Raw genomic sequence first — 23,890 nt, 5'->3', positions numbered from 1 at the left:
AGAAATTACATCCAGTGCCCAGGATTACCTGGAAAGTCTGTTAAAAGCCTGAGAGCTGTGTTTTTAAAAAATTCTCAAGGAATTCAGATGGATAGATATGTATTATAAGCAATATATACAGTGTTTCTGAGGCCAGAGTATTTGGGTTTGAATTCCAGGTTTGCCTCTAACATGAGCTAGCTGCATAACCTTTCACCTCCATTTCCTATTCTGGAAAAGGGGGTGAAGAGTTCTGGTCTAGGTGGGGGATTAACCGAGAATAACCAGGGTGAGAGCTTCCCCCACACTTTGTGTGCTATACATACTGAGTACAGTTTCCACCAATGCGCCTTTGAAGACTTAGGTGACAAGTGTGCAGTCTTGTTTTGGGCATGACACACATCTATTCTGCTTTCCACAAAAGAGAAATCCAGAGTTCTCTCCTATGGCACACTTGGGAGCCAGACCTTATAAAATGAGGATTTGGGGTGAATGCAGATTCTTTTGACTGTCAAGTGAATCCCACAGGAGTATGCTCTGTGGGCCATGGGCCGGCAGCGGCCTCTGCTTTGTAGAATGAGCTTGCCAAGGTCAGAGTGAACTCCTAAATAGCTGCCTGTCCCTCCCTGCCACAAAGACAGAGCTTCATGCTGTGCAGGCAGAAGCAGCTCCATAGTGCTGGCATGGGGGGGAGATGGGAAACCAGCTGTTTTTGCTGCTCTTGTAGAGGAAGTTCTAGCTTATGAATGAATGATTTCAGCTTCTCCTGGTCAGGGTGGGGTTGAGGGAAGAGCAGGGCTTGTCTCATAGCCTGATAAAAGCTATTTCCAGAAGCCTCTTGCCTCTGAGCCTGCCAGCTCAGAGAAGAGGGAAAGGAGAAGGGAAAAGGCTCTGGAGAGAGCACTGGGCCCCAGAGTCAGGAGACGTTATTTCTAACCTTTCTGTCTTTGACCTTGTGTGTTGCCAAGGGCTCCCTCACCTTAAGTGCTCTAGGATTCTATTATTTAAAAAAATTAGAGACTGGGAGATGGCTCAGCAGGTAAATGTGCTTACTGAGTCTGGACCGTCAGCATCCACGTAGAAAGCGGGGCACGCCTGTGCATACCCTGCTGTTGAGGGGTGCAGACAGGAGGATCACTGGGGAAGCCAGGCTCATAGAGAAAAGATGGCAAGTTCCAGGTTCAGTGAGAGACCCTATCTCACAGGTGTAAGGCAGAAAGTGATAAAGCAAGACACCTAGGGTCTTTCTCTAGCCTTTACTCACAGCACAGGCTAGGGCACACGCACATACATGCACAAACACACAAACACACACACACACACACACACACACACACACACACGCATACCCAATATCACAGCCAGAATTCATTGATGTAGTTCTATTCTAAGCATGTTACACACAATAACTCTTCATTTTTCATTATATGTTAGGAAACAAGTTCTCATTGTTATCATTCCACATTCCACACGTGAGGAAATTGAGGGACTCAGGCTTGCTGAGGGATTTATCCAGAGACACCCGTGACAATGAGCAAGCTCATACTCAAGCCGAGATCATCTGGCCCTCTTACTTAGTATCTTAAATTGCCTTGTACCCTTGGGCAAACCTAACTGAAGCAGCAGCCTTTTTCTTTTCACATGTTCTGCCAAGACTCAGTGACCCACAGTCTCAGGTCCATTGAGTCCCATACACTTGACATCTCTCAGTGCTGGACCAACAAGATTCCTTCTCAGAGGAATTTAGAATCTGGATTCAAAGATGCTGGCTTTAGGCTGGGCCAGTCACACATTTTGGGGAAAAAAAAACTGTTTATTATATATGTGAAAAGTAGCAGGCTCGATGAATTTCCACATAGAGAACTTTTCTTTGTAATCATGAGCCTCTTAGGCTTCTGGTCCCTACACCTCCAACCCCATCCATCAAGTTAACCACTACCCAGGCAACCAGCAGTTTGCCTGTTTTCCCCCCAGGCAGCTATTTTATTTTGCAAAGAACATTTCATAGATTGAGCCTCTTACTAAAGCTGAAGTGTACAAGGTATTACTATTGACTGTGGGTCCCCTGTTGTGAAGCAGACCTCTAGAGCTTGCTCGGCTGGCCTGACTGCCACTTTACGCCTATTGATTAGTAGCTACTCATTTCTCTCTCAGCCTCTGGCAACCACATTTGTACTCTTGTACTCTTTGATGCTATGCCTTTGACTGTCACCGATAATTCAGGCGGTACTTGCCTTTCAGTGCTTGGCTTGTTCCACTTAGCATCGTGTCTTCAAGGTTCACCTATGTTATATCATATTGCAGAATTTCCTTCTCTTTTGTGGCTGAGAAGGATCTTATTGTATGGACTTAGCACAATTTCTTTGTCCACTTCTTCACCAAGGGGCATTGATGTTTTTCTGTACCTTGACTATTGTGGCTAATGTTGCAGTGCACATGGAAGTGTTGACCTCTGCAAAATCTTGATTTCAGTTCTTTAAATTTTTTATTGGCTTTATTCATTTTGTTTTATGTATAGATATTTTGCCTGCATGTTTAAATGTGCACCATGTATGTGGTTGGTGCCCACAGAAGTCATAAGAGGGCATCAGATTCCCTGAAGGTGGAGTTACAGATGATTGTAAATCACCAAGTGGGAGCTGGAGATCGAACACAAGTCCTCTGCAAGAGTAGCAAGTGCTCTTAACCACTGTATCATCCCTCCAGTACATTAATTTCAGATATTTTGAATAAATACCCAGAATGAGATCACTGGATCATATTGTTGTCCCATTTGTGTGTGTGTCTCTTTCTCTCTCCGTGTTCATGTGTATGTAGATTTATATGTGGAAAGTAGAGGACACCTTCGGTCTCATTCCTCTTCAGGCACGATCTATCATGCTTTTTTGAGACAAGGTGTCTCACTGGCCTGGGGCTTACTGGTTGGGCTAGGATGGCTGGTCAGCAGGTCATGGCAGTCTGCCTTTCTGAACCTCTCAAGCACTGGGATTACATGTGTGGGCCACCTTGCCTGCTTTTCTGTGTAGGTTCTGAGCATTGACCTTTGATTGTGATGCTTGTGTGGTAAGCACTTCATACACCGAGCCACATTCCCAGCCCCCCAGGTCATGCCATTTTTAATGTTTTGTTGAATCTCCTGTGTTTTGTGGGATACAGGCTTGATTACACATTTCTCCAAAGAAAGTACAGAAATGACCAATAGGCCTGTAAAAGATGCCCAAGTACAATCAACAGGGCTATGAAAACGTCACAATAAAACTCACTAATGTGTGTGATAATTTAAACAATTAAAACTTGCAAAAAGAGTCAGTGTTGCTGATCATCAGAGAAATGCCAATCAAAACTACGCTATGATGTCACTCACCCATAAGGATAAAAAAAGATAAATAATACTTAAAAACCCCAAAGGCTCACGGGTGAGAATGTGGAGAAGTTAGAGTTCTTGAGCAGTGTTGAAGTGGATGGCAGTATGAAATGGTACAGCCACTTAGAAACATGTATCCACAATTGAACTCTACCCAGTAAAATTGTACAGCAGACCTGCTGTGTGTCTGGCAGCTTTGCACAAAGCTTTGTGTGTGGTTATGTGACTTTGTAAGGATGTATGCTATTAATCAGAATGTCTAACTTCAAAGCCAGAGGTCAGTCAAGAAAGTAAACAAGCCCAGTGTGATGGTAGGAGTGTCCTCCTGGCTCATCACACCAGACTGTTAGTGGAGGATAATACCTCAGGAAAAGAAGAGGAAATGCAAATTTAGTCAAGCTGGCTGCTTTGGGGTGATGGAGAGAGGTCTGTCTTCTCCCATGCTGCTGTTGAAGTTTGAATGGCCTGGGCACATTCACTTTGCTGAAGGTGGTACACAGCAAGGTGACACCTACTATAGTGCCAGTGTTGATGGGAGTACCCTCCATGTGCCCAGTGGCATCTACAGGAACATCCCTGGCCACTTGTTTCTCCTGAAGGCTTTGGGGAAGTATATTCACCATCTGAATATTTACTAGGTGTTTGCCTTTACCAGGGACAGCATGGGACCCTGCTAGAACTCACCTTCCCTTCCTGCATTCAGTCAGTTGCCTACTTTCCTAATCAGACCTTTGTGTACACATTTTAAAGTTTAGTCATTTCTGTCTGTCTATCTACCATGCATCTAATGATCTGTCTGTTTTTTGGCAGTGCTTGGAATTGAACCCAGAATTTCAGACATGCTAGGTAATCATTCTACCAATGAACTCCACCTCCACCCCCACTCTAATTATGTGTGGTACATGTGAGTGTATATGCAGATGCACACTCCTATGGATACATGTGGAGGCCAGAGGAGGTCAGGAGTCCTCTTCAACCCTCTGCCTTATTCCTTTAAACAAGATCTCTCATGAAATTGGAGCTCGGCTGGCAGTCCTGGTTGTGGGAGTTTGACATGGTCTGGCCAACAGATAGCTGAGACCGCCAGGCTGTTAATCATCTCTAATTACCTGCTATCTGAATAGAAAAACACATTTTACATCTTTCCCATTGGAAAAACGATTCAGTGTGCACAACATTCCTGGTTTTTCTGGCGATCTGTGGCACAAGGATGTTTGTGCTTTGTTCCCAACACATAGCATTGGGGATTACAGGTGCTTGTGGGGCCACATCCAATTCCCGCCCTCTCTCTCTCTCTCTCTCTCTCTCTCTCTCTCTCTCTCTCTGTGTGTGTGTGTGTGTGTGTGTGTGTGTGTATGTGTGTGTATGTTTGAATGTGTGGGAACATGTGTTGAAGCCTGAGGTTGGTGTTGGGAGTCTTCCTCAGTTCTCCCCACCTTACAGGTTGAGGCAGGTTGCTCATCCACAGACCAGCCTGATTGCTCTGAGACCCCATCTTCTCTTCCAAGAGCTGGGAGTACAGGCTGGTTATCATGGCCATTGTGAGTTTTCATGTACTCTGGGAATCTGAATTCAGGTCCTCATGCTCGCACAGCAGGTACTTTTTTTTTTTTTTTTTTTTTTTTTTGGTTTTTCGAGACAGTGTTTCTCTGTGTAGCTTTGGGGCCTGTCCTGGAACTCTCTCTGTAGACCAGGCTAGTCTTGAACTCACAGAGATATGCCTTCCTCTGCCTCCCGTGTGCTGGGATTAAAGGTGTGTGCCACCAACGCCCGGCCTAGCAGGAACCACTTTTTTCAAACTCTAATTCTCTCTTCACTTTTAATTTGGGGGTATGGAGAGGAGAGCCAGGCCCAGCTGCCCTTCTCTCAATTCCAGACACATCATTTATACATATCAAAGAAAGAAAGAAGAAAGAAAAAAAGAAAGGAAGGAAAAAAGCCCTAAAAAGCTTCATGAGCTTTTGGCATTTGTTTGGCACCTTTCCCCAACTCCTGGGCTGAAATAGATTTTCTCCTATTTTTAAACAATACCTTCTGGTACTCTCAGTGGCAGTGTGAGGATGAGGGCAGAGTGAGGTGTACGGGTTCAAGGGTGTGGTCCTGCATGGTAAAGAAGAGCGTGCAGTCCAGAATAAGCACTCTTGGGTTCAGGTCTCACCTATGCAACACAGTTTTCTCCCATAGAGTACAGATGCTGATAGTCAACCCTTCTCTCAGTTGCTGAGCTAGAATAATGCCTGGCTAAGAACAGCGTGGCAGGAGCTCCCTGTGCAAGCTGTTCCTGCAGCAGTAACAGTTATTACCTCCCCACCTCCACTGACTCTGTAGTTCTGTGTAGGAGAATGGTTCAGGTCTTGGTTTGATCCCTCCTAACCAGGATTGGGGTGGCCTGTGGCAGCTCCAGCAGATGAGTAGAGTCATGCCCTCCTAATGGCCTCTGGAGGATGATGACTTTCAAAGGGAAGTCTGGACCTCAGTGCTAGGGTGCACAGAGCTAGTGCTCCTTACTTAGGGCTTGTCTAGGTGGACCTGATGACTTGGGATCCTGGTTGCTAGGGGTCAGAATTGTGAGGATAGGAGCCTGCAAGTACTGGAGACCCAAGGATCCCAGGGGTGGATGATGCTCCACTGGCATTTGCCTTAGCAGAGTCCTTGGCAGTGCTGGGGATTTCTGCATAATTCCCAAACTCTCCATATCTTGTCCTCTCGAAGATAATTTCTGATCTTCTAACATAGAGACCTGGGTGTGCCCGGCGCTCTTGTGTCAGAGGTGGCTCCTGGAAGCCAGACACCTCCCAGTATGCCTAGAAATCACGCTCCAGATTCTTTGTAAGTGGAGTCACCTCATGTCTTCCATCTAGATGGTTCCCACTCAGTTAGAGACGGGGTTCAAACCACATACCTCAGCCAGAATATGGCATCGGGGACGGGGGGGGGGAGCTGGGTTGGGGCAGAGGGGATGGGCATGCTTGTTTTATGGCAGTGGAAGGCTTGTTTATAAAGTGAGATTGTCGTCTACTGCAGTGTGACTGTTTCCTGAAACTACTGTATGCTTTGAACAGTAACTGCCCAGAGAGGCCTCCCCAGGAGGAGGCAGGCACTCTGGAACAGCCTTGACCTGAGGTCAACAGAACTTACAGGGGAAAACCCGGTAGCCCCTTTGGTCTTCTGAAGGGGGAACTGAGACTGGATCTTAGAAATGAAGATCACAGATGTCATTTGCATTATGATAACATGGGTATGTTCCATACTGGTCACGACACTGGGCACAGTAAAATTGTCATTTCATGAGCCTTCACAGAACTAGAAAGCAAGAGCTTTTGTTTATTGTACACGCTGAACACAAGGTGTCCACTGTGTGCCAGGCACTGTGCTATACCCAGTTAATCTGTAGAGTTCTCAGAACCCCATGAGGATTCCATGCTGTTACTATTATTTAAATTTGGGGGGATGAGGTAGTATCTTTTTACATAACTCCACTAGCCTGAATTTGGTATGTATGTAGCCTAGGCTGGCCTCAAAGTCATGATCTTCTGTCCTCAGAGTGCTAGAATCATAGGTGTGTGTCCCCTTGTCTAACTTTATTATTTCAGCTTTAAAGTTGAGGAAATGGAAGCACAGAGAAGTTGGGGGGCCTGTTGCAGATCACACAGCTGTTAAGCCATGAGTTGGGAGTAAATTGCAGTCTGGGCTTACTGGGCATGCCACTAAGCCCCAATGCCTGTCTACATGCCTCGTAACTATGTGGAGCAAGCCAATACCAGGTGGGGAATCACTGGGCCAATTTCAAGCACCAACTTGACAAAAAGGAGGTAGCATCTTACCCTCTATAACTTGGATGCACACTGGGAGCTGGGCCTTCTGGGAAGTCACTTGAAGGTGCGACTGAATTCATTTGGTTAGCGTGGAGCCTGCTCTGCCTGCTTAGCCTTCCAAAAGAAATACAATCCATGTGTGCTGAGGAGGATTCCCACTCTCTATTGTGTCCCGGGCTCCGTGAAAGGTCTAGCTAGCCAAAAACACTCCCTGTAAATCCCCAAGAGGACACAACTATCTTGCCTAGCCTAGAAGGACAGGTGTCCACCAGGAAGAGCCACAGCAGCACATTTATTCCAAGCAAAGCCTGCTGCCTGTTAGAACATAAAACCATAATTACTCTGCATTTTACCAACCACTGGTTACAATAACATGACAAAAATTGTACTTTAAATTCAACAAACTAAATTTAAAAGAGAAAATACATGGTAATAAAAAGAGGTTAGCCCTAACTACAAAGAGTTTGGGGGGGTACTTTTCTGGAGGAACATAAAAAATGCTCAAATTATTTCCCAATTCATTGTCATCCTTCCATCCACTCCAAGGTTCTGCATCCCCCACTCTGCCTCTTTCCTCAGCGGTAGCACTCAGTTCTGCAAGCTCCTTGTCCTCAGTCCTGACCGGCTCACTTCTTTGTAAGTTGTTCAGCATGGGTGGAGAGCCCGGTTTGGATGCTCCTGGTGCCACTGAGCTGACACTGTAGTTGCAGGCTTTCTAGAAGGAGCCCTAAGTAGGGCAGTGTGGAGGGCTGCTGCACATGTGTGTGGAGTGTCATCTCACTCTCTACAGCTAGTCAAAGCTTTACAATTTAAGGAAATAAAAAGATAGCCCAGGAATGCTGGGGAGGGGTGGGTGGTTAAGTATTTTGAAATGCCAAGATGTCACAAACCTATCATGTATTAAAATAGCATGTTTGGAGGTAGGAATAGAGAGATCACTGGAGCATAAGAGAAATTTAAAAGTGAAAAGAAAAATCCATAAGAAATTAGCACGTGATAAAAGAGATATTTCAAACCAGCAGGGAGAAAGATGCATTCCTTGTGTGTATTGTTACGACTGGATAAACAATAAGTAAGGAATGAATGTCTTTTCTCAGAGCTCATATTAAGATAAATTCCAAGGGCCATCATAATCTTAGAATAAAAGATGGAAAATGTGCAGGGACCAGAAGGAAATATTGGGGAGGAATTTCTAATTATGACAGTAGGATAGAACTCAGAAAGAGAAAGGAAAATCTGTGCTTTATTACACATGTGCACATATGAATACTTACACAATACAACACACGTGTACATTTACACATACATACACCACTCATATGTAAACACACATAGATACAAATACATACATATACAAATAGATATACATGATAAATGTATATACATACTCCTCTCCACATGGTCTACATGCTGAATAAAGATCATTAACCTAATTAAAAGGCAAATGGAGAACTAGGAAAATGCTATATAGTGAGTGAATAATTAATATCCTTAATTAGTACATGGGGAAATTTGTAACAAATAATTAGAAATAAATGAACTTGAATATAAAATGGGCAAATGAGGGCTGGGGATATAGCTCAGTGGAAAGAGTACTTGCCTAGTGAGGGCACGGCCCTAGATTCCATCTCTGTACCATAAAAAGGGGAGGGGTGAAGAATAATGAAAGAAAATTAACCGTAGCAGTAGATACTAATTAAATGCATATTTCCACCAGTTACTGTTAGGCAGTTCCCATGAAATGCCTCAGCAAACTCTCTTGTTTCCCTAGGAATTAGGTTTTATTATTTTGTAAACCATTTCCAGGTGAGAAAATGGCAACCTAAAAGGATTGAATAATTTGCCTTGGGTGAAAGAGCTAACTGCCAGAGGCAGGACTGAAGTTGGGAAGTGGCTATCCTTTAGCTCCTGACACTGACTTTGACCACACATGTGTTGGAACCCAGGAATTCATCTGTGGAGTTCTACCGGGTTTCCACAGTGCAAGTTCATCCTTGAAATCGAACAATTACTTACCAGGAAGAGGACAGGGACTAGAGCCATTTAGCAAACCACCAGTCACCTCACCCACAGTCTTTTTCACCCTCTATTGGTTTTACTCATTGTCTTCTGCAAGAACAAAATGCTAGCTCTTCTTCCAAACATAGCGCCCCTCTCTTCCTGTGGTGTATGGGGGGAATCACAACTTCCACTTTCCTCATCTCAGTTGCACAGCAGCCTCTGTAAGGTTTCCAGGCTCTTCTGTCTTCTGGAAGTTTGAAGTTGGAGTCATGCAGGTACTGGTGTGTGTCAGGGTGAAGCCCTGAAATATTCTAATTTATTTAAAAACTATAGAAAGACGGATGTTAAAACATCCACTTCATTCTTTCCTCAGGAGTGAGCACTTATTAGTGTGTGTGTGTGATTCCAGAGTTTTATACTGGCATGAATAATTAATTATGAATGCCACTCCTCTTTTCTTTTTCTGACGTCTAGGCTGGCTTATATTCCCTAGATAGCTCAGTGTGTTGGTTTCTTATATGTCAACCTGACACAGCTAGGGTCATCTTGAGTGCGCCCTGGTGGGGTGTGTCCTGCTGGGATGTGCCTTGCTGCTTTCATCACCTCTGTGCTTGACTTTGGCTTCTTCACAGCTGTATCTTTGCCCGAAGCCAACAGAACACAGCTCCTGAGCTCAAAGCTGCAAGGCTACCGTTTCAGGTTGGGGAAGGCTTTTTGTTAGGTTTGCACTTAAAGTTTTATTTATTTTACTTTTTAGAGTCTCTTACTGTGTTTTCTCCTCTTTGGCTGCCTGGGTCACGAGTGAAATGATGTCCAGCTGCTTGAGACAGGCCTGTCCTTTGTTGCTGGGGACTTCGTGTCTTTTTAAAAAATGACTAAATGACTTTTACTAGGATTGTGTACAGGTGGGTTGAAGATCAGTTAAGGGTTATAAGTACCTTGCCAGTGGCTATAACACTGAGAAAACACCTCCTGTTCCCCATCAGTCATCCACTGTCTGTAAATCCCCAGGAAGGGATGGGGCAGTCTCCCTTTGTAAGGACAGGCTTACCTTCAGAGATCAGATGATATCTGGAGAGTTCAGGATGGTGTGGCCATAGACTCAAACCTGTTTATAAAAGCATTTGGCATCATGTCCAATAGGATTATTGGGGAACTTAGTGGCTGTATTCATACCCAAAGGACTGAGGGAGTGAAGAAGGGTATCTCACAGATATCATAGAACTGATGTCTTCAGGGCCACCTGTTAAAGGGGAAGAGAAAAACAAGTATGGTGGACCACAGTGGGGTGTTGCAGGGACTGTGGAGAATGGGAAAGCTCAGCCAGCCAGGCAGCCGATGCTGTGTGTAGAAATGCATGTCCTCGGTTGTCACAACTTGTAATATTTTAGTGGGATCAGGAGTGCACATTGTACCTGACATTTTATGATTTTTTAAAGATTTATTTATTTATTATGTATACAACATTCTGCTTCCATGTATATTTGCACACCAGAAGAGGGCACCAGATCTCATAATGGATGGTCGTGAGCCACCATGTGGTTGCTGGGAATTGAACTCAGGACCTCTGGAAGAGCACTCGGTGCTCTTAACCTCTGAGCCATCTCTCCAGCCCCCATTTTATGATTTTTAAGGGCAGAAAATCCTCTCAGCTTGCTAAGAAACAGCAAATGGAGTAATTATAGATGGTTTGCAGGCTGAAGATGGCCTGTGGGCTCCAGACTGTGACCTCTGAACATAGAGGAGGAGGCAGGCCAAGGATCAGACCGGTTAAAGGCATTCAACAGGGCCTAGGAGATGTGGGGAAGAGAGCAAAGAGTGAAGTTGCATCTTTGACTTAGATCAGAGACAAACTGTAGGAGAGTTTGACTTCGAGGCTGCATCTCAGATGTATTAGTCAGAGTTCTCTAAAGGATCAGAATTGAGGGAATGTATGTATGTATATATGTATGTATGCATGCATGTATTTAGAGTGATTAGCAGGCTGTGGTCCAGCAATGGCAACTGCACACTGAAAAGGCCAATAACCCAATGATTGTGAGGCTGACTGTCTCAGCAGTCCCAGTCTGGCACCAAGAGAGCTGCTGCCCATCATCTCCATAAGAATCTCAAGGAAGCAGATTCTAATATCAGCAAAGGACTGCCACAGCAGCAGGATAGATGAACTGGCCAGTGAGAGCAGGACAAGCAGGCAAAAGGCCAAGTTTCTTTCTTATGTGTCCTTTGAACTGGGCTGCCACCAGAAGGTGTGGTCCTCATTAAGTGTAGCTCTTTCTTCTTCAAATAATATGATTAACAAACCTCTTCTGAGATGTTCCCAGTGGCCTGGGTTTGTGTTGATTGCAGATGCAGTCAAGTTGATGGCCAAGATTAGCTGTCACATCTGGACTGGCCAAAAGTAGGATCCTAGACTGGGAAGGGAATGTAGGTGTGGTTTAAGGTACTTCCTTGTGTTAGTCTGTTTGATCATCCCTCTGACTGAATATGGGACAACTTGAAGGGGGAGAGATATTTGGCTCACAGTTTTAGAGTGTTCAGCCTGTGCCCCTTTGCCCCAAGCAGGGATGTGTGGAAGGTGAGAACTGTTGACTGAATGGAGGACAGGAAGCAGAGTGTAACAGGAAAGGACCAGAGAAAAGATGCCTCGAAGAACACACCCTGAGTGAGCTACTTCTTCCGGCTAGTCCCTACTCTTAAAATTTCTACCACCAGCATCTGGGGTCATGCATTCGGGACTCATGCCTATGGGGGACATTTTGGACTCACACTAATCCTGAGGGCTGACATTTAATCTGGATCCACCAGCATACCCATGCCGGTTGTGAAAATATTGGCATATTTTTAAACTACTTGGTAAATAGCCACTGAGTCCACTGAGGCACCACTTTCTCCTTCCAAGTAGACACACTGGCCTCTTCATGGCCAGAACTGCAGAGTTAACACCCAATATCCCCAGGCCTGATGATTGGCCCATGTAATCCATTCTAATTGATCAGTGGGAAGAGCCTGCACCAAAGCCCACTAGTTATCTTGACTCTAACTTTTGGTGGCAAGAAGCATGCCTTCTTGGACTGGCACAATGGAAACTGTTAGGGGACACAGGAAGGCAGTGCAGCATACCTTTGAGGTACTGGAATCAAGCCTTCTAACCCTAGGGTCATGTGATAGCCCCACACCCAACCCCCACCTTTAGAGTGCACTTGAAAACTCTGACACACCAGCCTGGAGCTACAAGATTCCTGGACTCTACCTGCCTCCAAGCTGCTTGGTAAACTTGACACTCCTGCCAAGTGTTCACTTCTCCCACCAGCTATGTTTCAGGGTGTAGACGCCTCCAACTGAAACATGGCTGCTGGCATTGGCCCATATTTGGGAGATAGTACTGGGATTGCTCAGGCCTGGACGGACATCCTGGAAGGTATGCTTTAATGATGATTGACTCAAGTACCTTAAGCCTGTGAGTGTAATTTTATGTCAAGCTGTGTCACATGACAGGTAGGAAGAGGATAGATATGATCAGAAGATGTCACAGCGTGTCTGGACAGTTTGGGGGTGGTGGTGCTCGGGGTGATGATGGGAGGAGCTGGTACCTAAGACTGTGAATCCTGCTGGAAGCTAAGGCAAGCGGTTGAGATCAGAGGTGCCTCAAACCTTCAAAGGGCCTGGTGAGATGGATCAGATAGTGGCACATGGTGACAAGTTCTGTAACTTGATTCATCACTGGAATCCACATGGTGAATGGAGGAAAAGACTGCCCCCAAAGCTGTCCCTGACCTACACACACACACACACACACACACACACACACACACACTAAATGCATAAGTGATTCTTTAAAACCATGGAGAGGGCAAGGGATGTAGCTCAATTGGTAGAATGTTTACCTAACATGCATGATACTCTGGGCTCCATCTTCAACATCACATAAACCAGGAATGTTAGTACACACCTGTAATCCCAGCACTTGGGAAATGAAGACAGGAGTGCCAGAAAGTTTGAGGCCAGCCTAGGCTCTATAAACCCTGTCTCAGGAAGAAAAGAAACCATAACAAAGTGAATTATTCTTCACAATTGGCCTAACCACTTTCTTGTTCCCTGTCTGGCTCTAATTCATCTGCCACAACCCTCTACAGGTCATTTTCCTAAAGCACATTCACATGGCTCCAGGGTGTGGTGTTTGACAGTGATGACTACAGCCTCACCACTGCCATGGTAACTTATTCACCTCTTGCCCTGTGCAACCATTAGACAAAACGAGTCTCATGGAGGCTGGGAGGTCCTGGGTAAACCACTTTACCAAGTAGTTCCCCAGTTTCTTCAGCTCTAAAATGGGGGAACAAAGAGAATAAATATATCTCTAGTGATGAGAGTCAAACAAATCAGTATGTGATAAATCCCTGATAGTACTTGGTGGCACATGTCCTGCTCAATAAATACTAATTCTCAATGACTTAAACATTTATTGAACACCTTGTACATGTCAAGTGTAATACATACCTTGGGGATATGGTAGGGGTGGTGAGAAATTCCCCTATGTTGCTTGCAGTTAAGCGTGGGTGAAATGCAATTTAAACATGCAATTACAGTTCAGAGATTGAAATACTATGTTGGGGAGATTTGGGAGGGCAGGGCAGTTTTTTTATACCTCTCTACAGTTACAATGTGACTTCTGTGACTGGGCATTCTGTCTTTGCTCACAGCTGACTCCCAAAGGGCTAAGGACAATTTGGTCTGTGGTAGCTGAATGAATAAAGCTATTTTTGCTTCATCTGAAAATGACATATTAAGGAATTGAAATTGGAGACTGAGGAGAGAAAGCAAAGCATTGTCATGTGAATCCTGTCTTTGCAAGAGGCCACCTAGCTGACTTAGAAGTCACTGTGGGGCAAAGTGCTTCCTGTTCATATGTGAGGACCCAAGTAGATCCTCAGCAGAAGCTGAGCACAGCAGTGTATGCCTACAAGGTCATTGCTGGGGAGGTGGGGATGGGACGGTCCTTGGACTTGATGACCAGCCAGTCTAGCTGAATCGGGGAGCTCCAGGTTCATCGAGGAACTGTCTAAGTTTGCTTTCTATTGCTGTAATAAAGACCATGACCAAAAGTAACTTAAGGGGGAAGAGTTTATTTCACTTTAGAGATTGCTGTCCATCATGAAAGGAAGTCAGTACAGACCTCATGACCGGAACCTGGAGGCAAGAACTGAAGCAAAGGCCTCAAAGGAACAATGCTTACTGTCTTGATTCCCATGGCTGGCTCTACCTAGCATCTTACACATCTCAGGACCACTTGCTTAGGGGCCATGGCACTGCCCACAGTGAACTGGATCCTCCCACATGAATCATGAATCGAGAAAATGTCCCATAGACTTGCCTGTAGGCAATCTGATGGAGGCATTTTCTCAATTGAGGTTCCTCTTTCCAGATAACTCTAGTTTGTATCATTGACAAAAAACTAACCAGAACAGATAGGCTGCCTCAGAGTACAATGTGAAAAGTGATTGAGGAGGTTACCTCATTGACTACTGGCCTGCACAAGCACATATACATTCACACACACACACACACACACACACACACACACACACACACACACACACACACACACACATATGTGCGAGTGTGTGTCTCTCTCTCTCTGTGTGTGTGTGTGTGTGTGTGTGTGTGTGTGTGTGTGTGTGTGCTCCATCACATGAAGTCACTCTTCATTCTGGGTCCACTTTGCTATTGCTAAAATGGGAGCAAAGAACATCTTGCATGTGGCATGTTCTGAGGACAAGAGACAGTGGCAGAGGCACCCCAGCATATGCACTCTCAGTAGCCAAGTTCTCTTTCCCTTTCTTGTTCCATGGGCCAGCTGCTCCCTCCTATGGTTGAAAATGTACACCCAGTCTTGCTCTTACTTGGTCAGAAGTGCTTGGCTTCTCCTGGAAGTCTCCTGGGAGGACATTGACGTGAAGAAAAGTGCAAAACCAACAGGAGCAATTCACAAGGAATTGAGATTTGCCCTCAGTCTTAAAACATAGCCGAGGAAGCACCTGGGGACTCCTGTTACATACACAAGGTCTAAGGAAAGTCAAACTCTAACTGGAACCTCAATCCTGACATTTATGAGGTCAAACTATCAAAAAGCCCAGAAGGGACCACAAAAGTCAAGAGGAAAGAGATAGCTTGACCTTGACTTTGGAGTTCAGCTTGCCTCAGTCACTCACACCAACTTTTTAAGGGCCAGATGTGGGGTCTGGACACAGCAGCTTCCTGAGAAAGGGCTGTGATAGTCCATGCACATGCTCCACCCACTGGGACAGGACCAATCATCAATCAGCTCAGCTCATCCCCCTCCTTAGAGGTTAGGTAGTGACTGATATTGCTCATGCATAGGGGCTGCTTTTAGGTGGGTTTGAAGCACTGCTTTTCCATTTTTAAGGAAGATGCTCAAGAGGGCACAGTGGCAACTGTCCTAGAACAGAGCTGGGGGACTCTTCCTTTGGAACTCAGTGTGGGATGTAGTCAGTGTGGGATGTAGTCTCTCTGCCCAGGAATGGAGACTAACTCCCAATTGTTAACTTTAGTTTTCATACTGTGATTTCCCAATCTTGCATTTATTACTAGAGTATCTGAGATGTTGAGTGGGATAGGTGGATGCTGGGGTCCTTGGGCATGGTCTGGCTCTGCTGGTCCTGCTGCTCAGAGCAAAGTGGACACAGCCATTCACACTTGGCTTCAGGACTCTACGAAGGTAAATAATGACAGAGAGTTGTAATGTCACTAAAAAAAGCCCAAAAACTGCAACTCATTACAAATATACAGGGCACAGAAACCTACATGGCTGAGGCTTTTTGAATGAACCGTATTAAAGTACATTTTTATGTGTGCATAGAGGTTTGCATGTGTGTGTGCTTATGGAGGCTAGAGGCTGATGCCCAGTGTCTTTTTCCATCACTCTTTACCTATGTATGCCAGTCCTCTCCATGAACCAAGTGTTTACCAGTTCCGCCTAGTTTAGCTGGCCAGCTTGCTCCAGTGGTCTCCTGTTGCTGTCCCAGGAGGTCTGACATTATAGGTGGACTGCCAACCATTTCCACTGGCTTCTACATGAGCGCTGGGGTCTGACTGCCACTCCTCAGGCTTGTGTGGCAAGTGCTTTACCCACCAAGTCATCTCCACAGCTCCAAGGCATATTCTTTCATGCTGCAGAATCATGTTATTATACATAATAAAATCCACCCAGTTGGTATAGTGACCATTCCACTCACTAAAATATGTTCCCAAACGCTGCCCAGCCCCTCTCCCCACACTGGGCTCTTAATAAACACTCGTCGGTTTTTTTTTTTTTTGTCTCCAAAGTTTTGTTTTTTTCTAGAACATCATATAAACAGGATTATATGACATGGAGTCCTCTGTGCTTGCTATCTCTTTCTTCACATAGTTTCTGAGACTCACGGATGATGTCGGTAGTCATTCCTTAATGCTGAGAATGGTATGGGAGCCTAGTTCATTGAGATTTGCTTTAAAGCCTAAACTAGAGCTCATGAAGCCCCTGGGGAGCCTTGCTTTATACAGTTGGCTTAGGAAAGTCAAGCCCCAATTGAAATGTACGTCTTAACTTTTTCAAGGTCAGTATATCAAAAAGCCCTGAAGGGACCAAAAGTGAGGATGCATCATCCTTTCCCCATTCACACCCTGGAGGATGTTTAGTTATTTCTGAGTTTTGAACCATTATGAACAGAGTGATTGTGGAACTTCACTTGCGGGTTTTCTTTTCTTTTTCCTTTCTTGTTTTGTTTTTGTTTAGTTTTGTTGTGAGACAGGATTTCTCTGTGTAGCCCTGGCTGTCCTAGAAATCACTTTGTAGATCAGGCTGACCTTGAACTTACAGAGATCAGCCTGCCTCTGCCTCCTGAGTGCTTCGATTAAGGGTGTGTGCCACCCTTGCCCAGATACATATGGGTTTTTAATAGACACGTTTTCATTTCAGCTGAGATAGGTCATGTATGATGATGGTATGTTCATCTTTGAAAGTTACTGTCAAACCCATCCCATATCGCACCCAACCCTGCCAACTATATGACAGTTTTCAGCGTGTTCTCACCAACACTGATACCTTGATATCATCAATTTTCAGATTTGAATAGAGGCATGGGTTAGTTTTCAAATTAGAAGCATCTCCTTGGACAAGCCACTCCCCACTTGAAAAGCAATGCATACTTCTTATATCTATTTGCTATCTTGTTGACAGTCTGTCTGTGAGTAGCATATAAATTTTAAGGTGGCACCTGTCCCTGCATCAGTAAATCATGTGACTATATGAATGGCTGGAGGTAGAGAGGGACAGCAGGCTGCAACTGCTAGGCTTCCCATCAGTCCTGGAGTGGAATTAACTTTAGCCATGTACTGATTCAAGGATAAAACAGCTTTGCCCTGGGTTTGGAAAGAGGGCATTTGAGGAAGGAAGGACATGCAGAGAGCAGAGAGTGAGGGAGGGTGTCAAGGTTGTGTGTGTGAATGCATTCTGAGTACGGAGAACACACCATGCACCTCACACTATGTGTGTGTATGAATGCGCACTACAGCCATAATGATAGTGTGACGCTAATGCTCACTGCTTACTGTGTGCCAGATGCTCTACACTCCTCACAGGTTAATCCATTTATTCTTCCCAACAGTCTTATACTGTAATGATAGTCTTAACACTATCATTATATACATTTTATGGACAAGGAGACTGAAGCAGAAAGAGGTGAAATAACAGCTCTGGGTTATGTTCCAAAGTCTGGCCCTGTCTCCTCTATACCACACTGCAAGGTTGTCATGGCCACGATTATTAGTTAAGGGACCATTTAGCTGCTGTAATCAATAAATATTAATAACTATGCAGACTTCCAGATATGATGACCTGAGCAAGACAGAAATGAGGTTTCTCTTGGGTATCAACCCCAAAGGACAAAACCCAAGGCTGTTAGGCTGGCTTTGTTCTTCTCAGTGTGGCTCCAAGTTTGAGTTCAAGGTCATCACTTGCATCTTCTCACCTTCTAGCCAGTGTTGAGGGGAAAAGAGCCAGGAGGCATATCCATGCCCTTTTAATGGAATGATCCAGAAGTTTAGACCTCCCATTGGTCAGAGTCTAGTCCGATGGCCACACCAAGCTACATGGGAAGGAGGCAGTCTGTTCTCTGTGGCGCAGCATGTCCTCTGCTACAATTCAAGGACTCTACTGTGAGCAGGAGGGATGGAAGCCCAGCTCTCTCTGCCACAGCTTGCAGACTATCCTCTGGACTTTGAAATTTGTCCCCTAGGGGATGAGGAACTGTCAAATGACCTGTAAGTGGGAATGCTTGGCTGTTAGACTTAGGCTTAGATCACTCCAGAAGATTGTTTGGAGAATAAAGAGATGGGAGGAGATAGGAGCAGGGGGCCTGTGAAAGGCTGGGGTTGGCAGGTTGGGATTGTGAATGCCTTTTGGAGATGGAGTTTGACCAAGCGTCTGTCTTACAATATACACATCCATCTGACACCACCATCTGTCTAGTGCCGAGTCTGCACACAGTGCTCTAGAGATGGTCCCCATGGGCACAGCAGGACTCAACAATGGTCCCCACAGGTACAGCAGGACCCTGCTCAGTCCTGATGAGTTCTCAGTGACATTCAATGTAGGGATAATCCTTGGCTCTCTTCACTGACAGTGACCTCTTTTGTCTGTTTCTCTTGGTCTTAGGACCCCCGGAGCAAACACAAGTTTAAGATCCACACCTACTCCAGCCCCACCTTTTGTGACCACTGTGGATCACTGCTGTATGGACTCATCCACCAGGGGATGAAGTGTGACAGTAAGTACTTGATCTCCTGAGGAGTGTCCGCCCATGGGGAAATGCCACAGGAAAGGCTTCTATCCTAATGGCTTAGGGTCTGAGTCTTCACTGTGTCCTCCTGACCCCTGGGAAGGACTAGTACTGTTACCAATTGCCCTGTACTGAGCTCTCCTCTTCCATAAGAAGGTGGGCCAGCTCATAAGTCACCTCCATGCTGCACCCACTTTCTAGGGAATTCATAACTACTACGTGTCAATATTTTAAAATTAGGAGATGCCAATACTTAATTCTGGGTTCCTGCTGATGTTAAACACGGGGCAGTTTGACAACATTGTGTAAGCATTCCTGTAGGATCTACTGGGGTGGGTGTGGCTGTGTCCTCCACATGACTACCTCCATGTCTTCCCTCACCTATAGGAGTGGTGCACTGAGCATTCGAGTTGGGGTTTCAGAACCACTGGGGTATAGAAGTATAGAGGCACCTTGGTCTTCAGGGACGATGGCCAAGTTCAATTTCTTTCATCCATCGGGGTTGTGAGAAAGACTTGGAGAAGTCCTTTTGATTTGATTCTGGCAAGGTGGCTTGTTCTCTGCTAGGGGCACTGGCTCTAAGGTGAGGGAACAGGAAGGCACCAGCTGGCCCCGGTACAGCTGATGCCTGAAGCCCCTAGCCTGGGCTACCCTGGACCACCCTGGACCAGCCTGAGCCATACCTCCTTCTCTCTGCCCTCGCAGCCTGCATGATGAACGTCCACAAGCGCTGTGTGATGAATGTCCCTAGCCTCTGTGGCACTGACCACACAGAGCGCCGCGGCCGTATCTACATCCAGGCTCACATCGACAGGGAGGTCCTCATCGTTGTCGGTAAGTGGCTCCGAGGCTGCGGCACTGGTGCTGGGGTCCCTGAGTTCCTTGCGGGAAGGATAGTGTACAAACATGCTACAGGTGCATGGAGAGACAGGTGCTGCTGCTTTGTCCCTGCCTCCAGCGCCGTCCTTTTCCACATCGAAATCCTCAGACTGTGGACCTTCAAAGCCACATTCTGCACATCTTGTGCTGGTCTCAGCTGTTGAAGGGACACCGGAGCCAAAAACAAACAAACAAACAAAAACAGCTATGTGTAATGGAAATACAATAATCTATATTTGTGGTCATAGTGTATTTTTATACATGTATGATATGTAATAACCAAATCAAGGTGACTTTCACATATCTCTGCACCGTCTCAAGCATCTGTGATTTCCTTGTATTGAGGACACACAAAGGACTTGTAATTTCACAGATTCCACTTTCTGTCTCCTATTTGTCTTCTCCGTGTCCCCGGAACATGCAGTCCCTGTGTCCTCATTCACATAGCCGAGAAGGCACATTTGCTTCCTCCCCAGACTTTTTCAATGGGAACACAGAGCCTTGCTGACCAGCACCAAATTTGGGAGAATTTATGTCTTAGAGAGGAAGGGAAGGGCTGTGCACTTTAGAGAACTCCATGGGGCCTTCGATGTAGTTGAAAAAAAAAATTTAACCCGGTGGGAGCTATGGTGATCACTCTAATATTCTGCATACTTATTGTGTTTCTGAACCATTGCATAAGAAGGAGAAACTACAATTTGCTGAGGGGTGAGGGGTGGGGTAACACGAGGAGCAGAAAATTCTGACTTTCTGTGGTGATCATTCATGAAGCACTAACAACACTGGGACTTGTCAGGGCTGGAGTGGCAGGTACTTACCTACTAGTCATGGCAAAAACCAGCATGGAACGAGACACGACAGCATGAAAATTAGAAAGAATTGTGTCTGCCAGGCTTGTGACACAAACCTTTGTCGACTTATGTAACTAATTTGTATAAACAAGGCATCACCATTTCATCATGGAATGGTTGATTTTGTAAGCTGGGCCTGTTTCTGAGGCCCTGGAATGGCTTAGTAGCACCGATGTGCTGAGCCCTGGCTTGGCCAGGGGTTTGTCTAACCATATAAAAGTTGAAAAATATTCCTACAAAATGTAACTCCTTTTTGAAGGGGCCATTAGGGAAGCCCAGCGAGTTCTTAGAGAAGGTGGTTTCATCAAGAGGCTTTTTCTTTCCAGGAGGAGGCAGCTGTTTCCCAATGGGGTGCTTGTAGAGTAGGGATGGAGTGCAGAGACAGTCTTAGGGAAGTAACAAGTTCCAGGGAGGCCTGCCCGATCCGTAGCCATTGATTGTCTAGCCTCCAATGCCTGAGGGACAAAACTGAGGCTCTGCTGCCACCTAGTGATTCAAAAAACAGCTACTGTGGGCATCCACATTTATAGAGTGCATTTAGACCCACAGCCCTTTCAATCCTCAGGACCGTCTTGCCAAGTATGTGTTATGTTCATTTTATGAATGTAACATCTGAGATAGAGAAATGATACTTCTCAGACTTCTCACCACCAGCGATACCAAAACGGCAGCTAATGTGCACAGGGCTTCTGAACATTATGTAACATATTTATCATGATGTGAACATGCTTACAGGCAATATCTTGTTTAAATACCGCAGTATCCCAAGGAGGTAAACATTATCCTTCTATCCAATTGAAACAGGTTCACCGGGTTCCCACTCACTTTCCAAGCTAGGTCTGTTTGACTTGAAAGCACCCTCCTCTATGTACCAAGTTACTGTTTTAGCTCACTTTTGTTCCTTTGCTTGATTTCCGCCCCCCCCCCCATTTATTGCCTTTCTGATTTAGCAATGGGATCCATCTGTGACATTTGTTTTCTAAGACCACAGCAACAAAGTGCCACAGACTCTTATTCTTGTAGAGTCCTGGAGGTGGGAGGTCTAGGTCCAGGATCAGTCGTGTTATTCCTCATGCAGGGCTCCTAGGACTTCTGCTGGTTGCTAACAGTCTTTGGGGTTCCTTGGCTCTATTGCTGAATGTGTTCTCTGCTCTGCATTTGCTGAGGTAGGATGCCAGTCATTGGATTGAAGCCAACTTGACCTCATCCTCACTTGAGCACATCCTATCTCCATATAAGGTCATGGTCACATAAGATGCCAGGATGAAGGCTTCAACTTATGATTTTAGGGACCACAATCCAACTCATTAATGGAAGGTCGAAAAGATGGAACTACCTTAAATTTCAGGTTAGAATTTTCCATAATTAGGGGCATGATAACATTAATTAAATAGTTGCAAGCATTTCAATAGTGTCTTTCTTCTAATTGTGGGGCTGTGAGATTGTTCAGTGGACTAGTGTTGTTGCCTCACAGGCAAGGAGAGACTCATACTTGGCAAAGCTGCACAGCTTGATCAATGTCACAGGCAGAGCAGGAATTCACATCTGGGCCACTGTGTCACTGTGCCCTGCTAATATCTCTTTCACAGGCCAGCCACAGGCTGTGCTCAGCATGGCCTTGTTTGTCGATTCTAATACTAGAATTAAAGGTTTCCTGGGGCCTTCTCAGCAGTTCTGCACCAGAAGTGGCCTTGTGTCTTACCTCATACAAACCCTAGAAGCATTTGTGGGGTTAGAACTTCCCACTGGCTGCCAGCCTGGGGCATTGATGTCAGACCTGAGTGTCACATGCTATTCAGAAATCCAGCCTCTCCCTGGGTACAGGGTTTTCTGTCTCCCTTGGCTACTGAAACTTGAGCTGTCTATCCACTTTTGTAGGCCACGACCAGAATGGAAATCTGTCCAGTTCTTCTCCTGAATCCTACCAGTGGGTTTCCTAACATCCTCAGAACATCCAAATGTGACACAGTGGTGTTACTGTCCATCCCAGTCTCTCCAAATGTGACACAACAGTGTCACTGTCCATCCCCAGTTTCTCCAGGAATCCTCTAGATGGTGGCCCTGTGCATGTTTGTCTTTGCCATGTTTTCTTCTCCCAGCATCTAAGTCTTCTGCAGAGCTCACCTGATTTTAAGGCCCGACCTTCCCATGCCTTAGTTACTCATGAGATAGTAAACTGAACTTGGACAGTTAAAATTGTGTTGGGTTTGGTTATTTTCTGCCTTTAGCCCCACATGTTTTTGGTTCGTGATCCATCCCCAGCCTCTGATAAGGCTGACATCACTGCACATGTGTGGATCAGAGTGCCTTCAAGGATCCTGTTAGATGTGAGGCCTCCACAGATGATCCTTGCATCGGTGCCTCCTGAAGTTGGAATCAGCAGATATTTCACCTCACACTATTATTCGTCTAAGGAAGCTGAGCACACAAAAGTCCTCAGCGTCTCAACCAACGTCAATAGCAAGTGATCATGGGACCAGGATCCACCCCTTGGACCCATGACCACCTTGCTCTCTGGATGATGTAAAGACACAGAACATTGGCACTTCTAGAAGCATAGGGAATCTTGTTGACATTGCTGTGCCCAGTGGCCTATGAGAGAAGCAACATCATGTCATAAGACGAGATTAGAGTCATGTGATAAGCCTGAAGTTAAAAGTCCAGGTCCCCGTGCATGTAACGATATATTATTGAAACTCTTGATTTGTTATCTTCCTATAAACAGAAAAACTGACATTCCCATCTTGTACATTATGGCTGTATTCTTTTTTAAATTAAATTTTAGATATGTATACAAAGCAATGAGTTGCCTTAAGTAAGCCACATTGTCTTTTAATTTGAGAATTGCATACAAGCATTTAATGTCTATTGATTAAATCCACTCCATTTCTACCCATCCAATTCTACCCCTCCCTGCCACAGCCCCACCCCTACCATTTCCTCTCACCTTCAGCTGCTCTTAAAAAACCAAACAAAGACAACCCACCTAGTCGACTTTGTGCTGCCTGCATGTGCATGGCTGTAGTGCCACCTCGTGAAGCATCGGTGGCCTCTCCAAGGTCATATCCCTGGAGGACAATGGCTATCCCTCCTCCAGAACTATCAGTTGGCAGTAACTCTTCAGCTAGAGGTGGGGTTTCATGAGCTGTCTTCCATGCTGGGATG

General features: G+C 45.4%; 1 protein-coding gene across 2 annotated transcripts in view; it reads left to right on the top strand.

Annotated features, from left to right (window-relative positions):
* The window catches only part of Prkcb (protein kinase C beta), a 333,644-nt gene that overhangs the window by 146,076 nt on the left and 163,678 nt on the right, over window positions 1-23,890 (top strand). For both annotated transcript variants that reach the window (XM_027410280.2, XM_027410279.2), the window contains exons 4-5: window positions 18,872-18,983; window positions 19,701-19,829. In XM_027410280.2, the coding sequence (XP_027266081.1) occupies window positions 18,872-18,983; window positions 19,701-19,829 (241 nt within the window). The remainder of the gene's footprint in view (window positions 1-18,871; window positions 18,984-19,700; window positions 19,830-23,890) is intronic.

The sequence above is a fragment of the Cricetulus griseus genome, chromosome 3 (assembly GCF_003668045.3).
Source record: "Cricetulus griseus strain 17A/GY chromosome 3, alternate assembly CriGri-PICRH-1.0, whole genome shotgun sequence".
NCBI classification, from domain to species: Eukaryota; Metazoa; Chordata; class Mammalia; order Rodentia; family Cricetidae; genus Cricetulus; species Cricetulus griseus.
The sequence above is the reverse complement of the archived record's forward strand: the minus strand, read 5'-3'. Positions and strand labels throughout refer to the sequence as shown.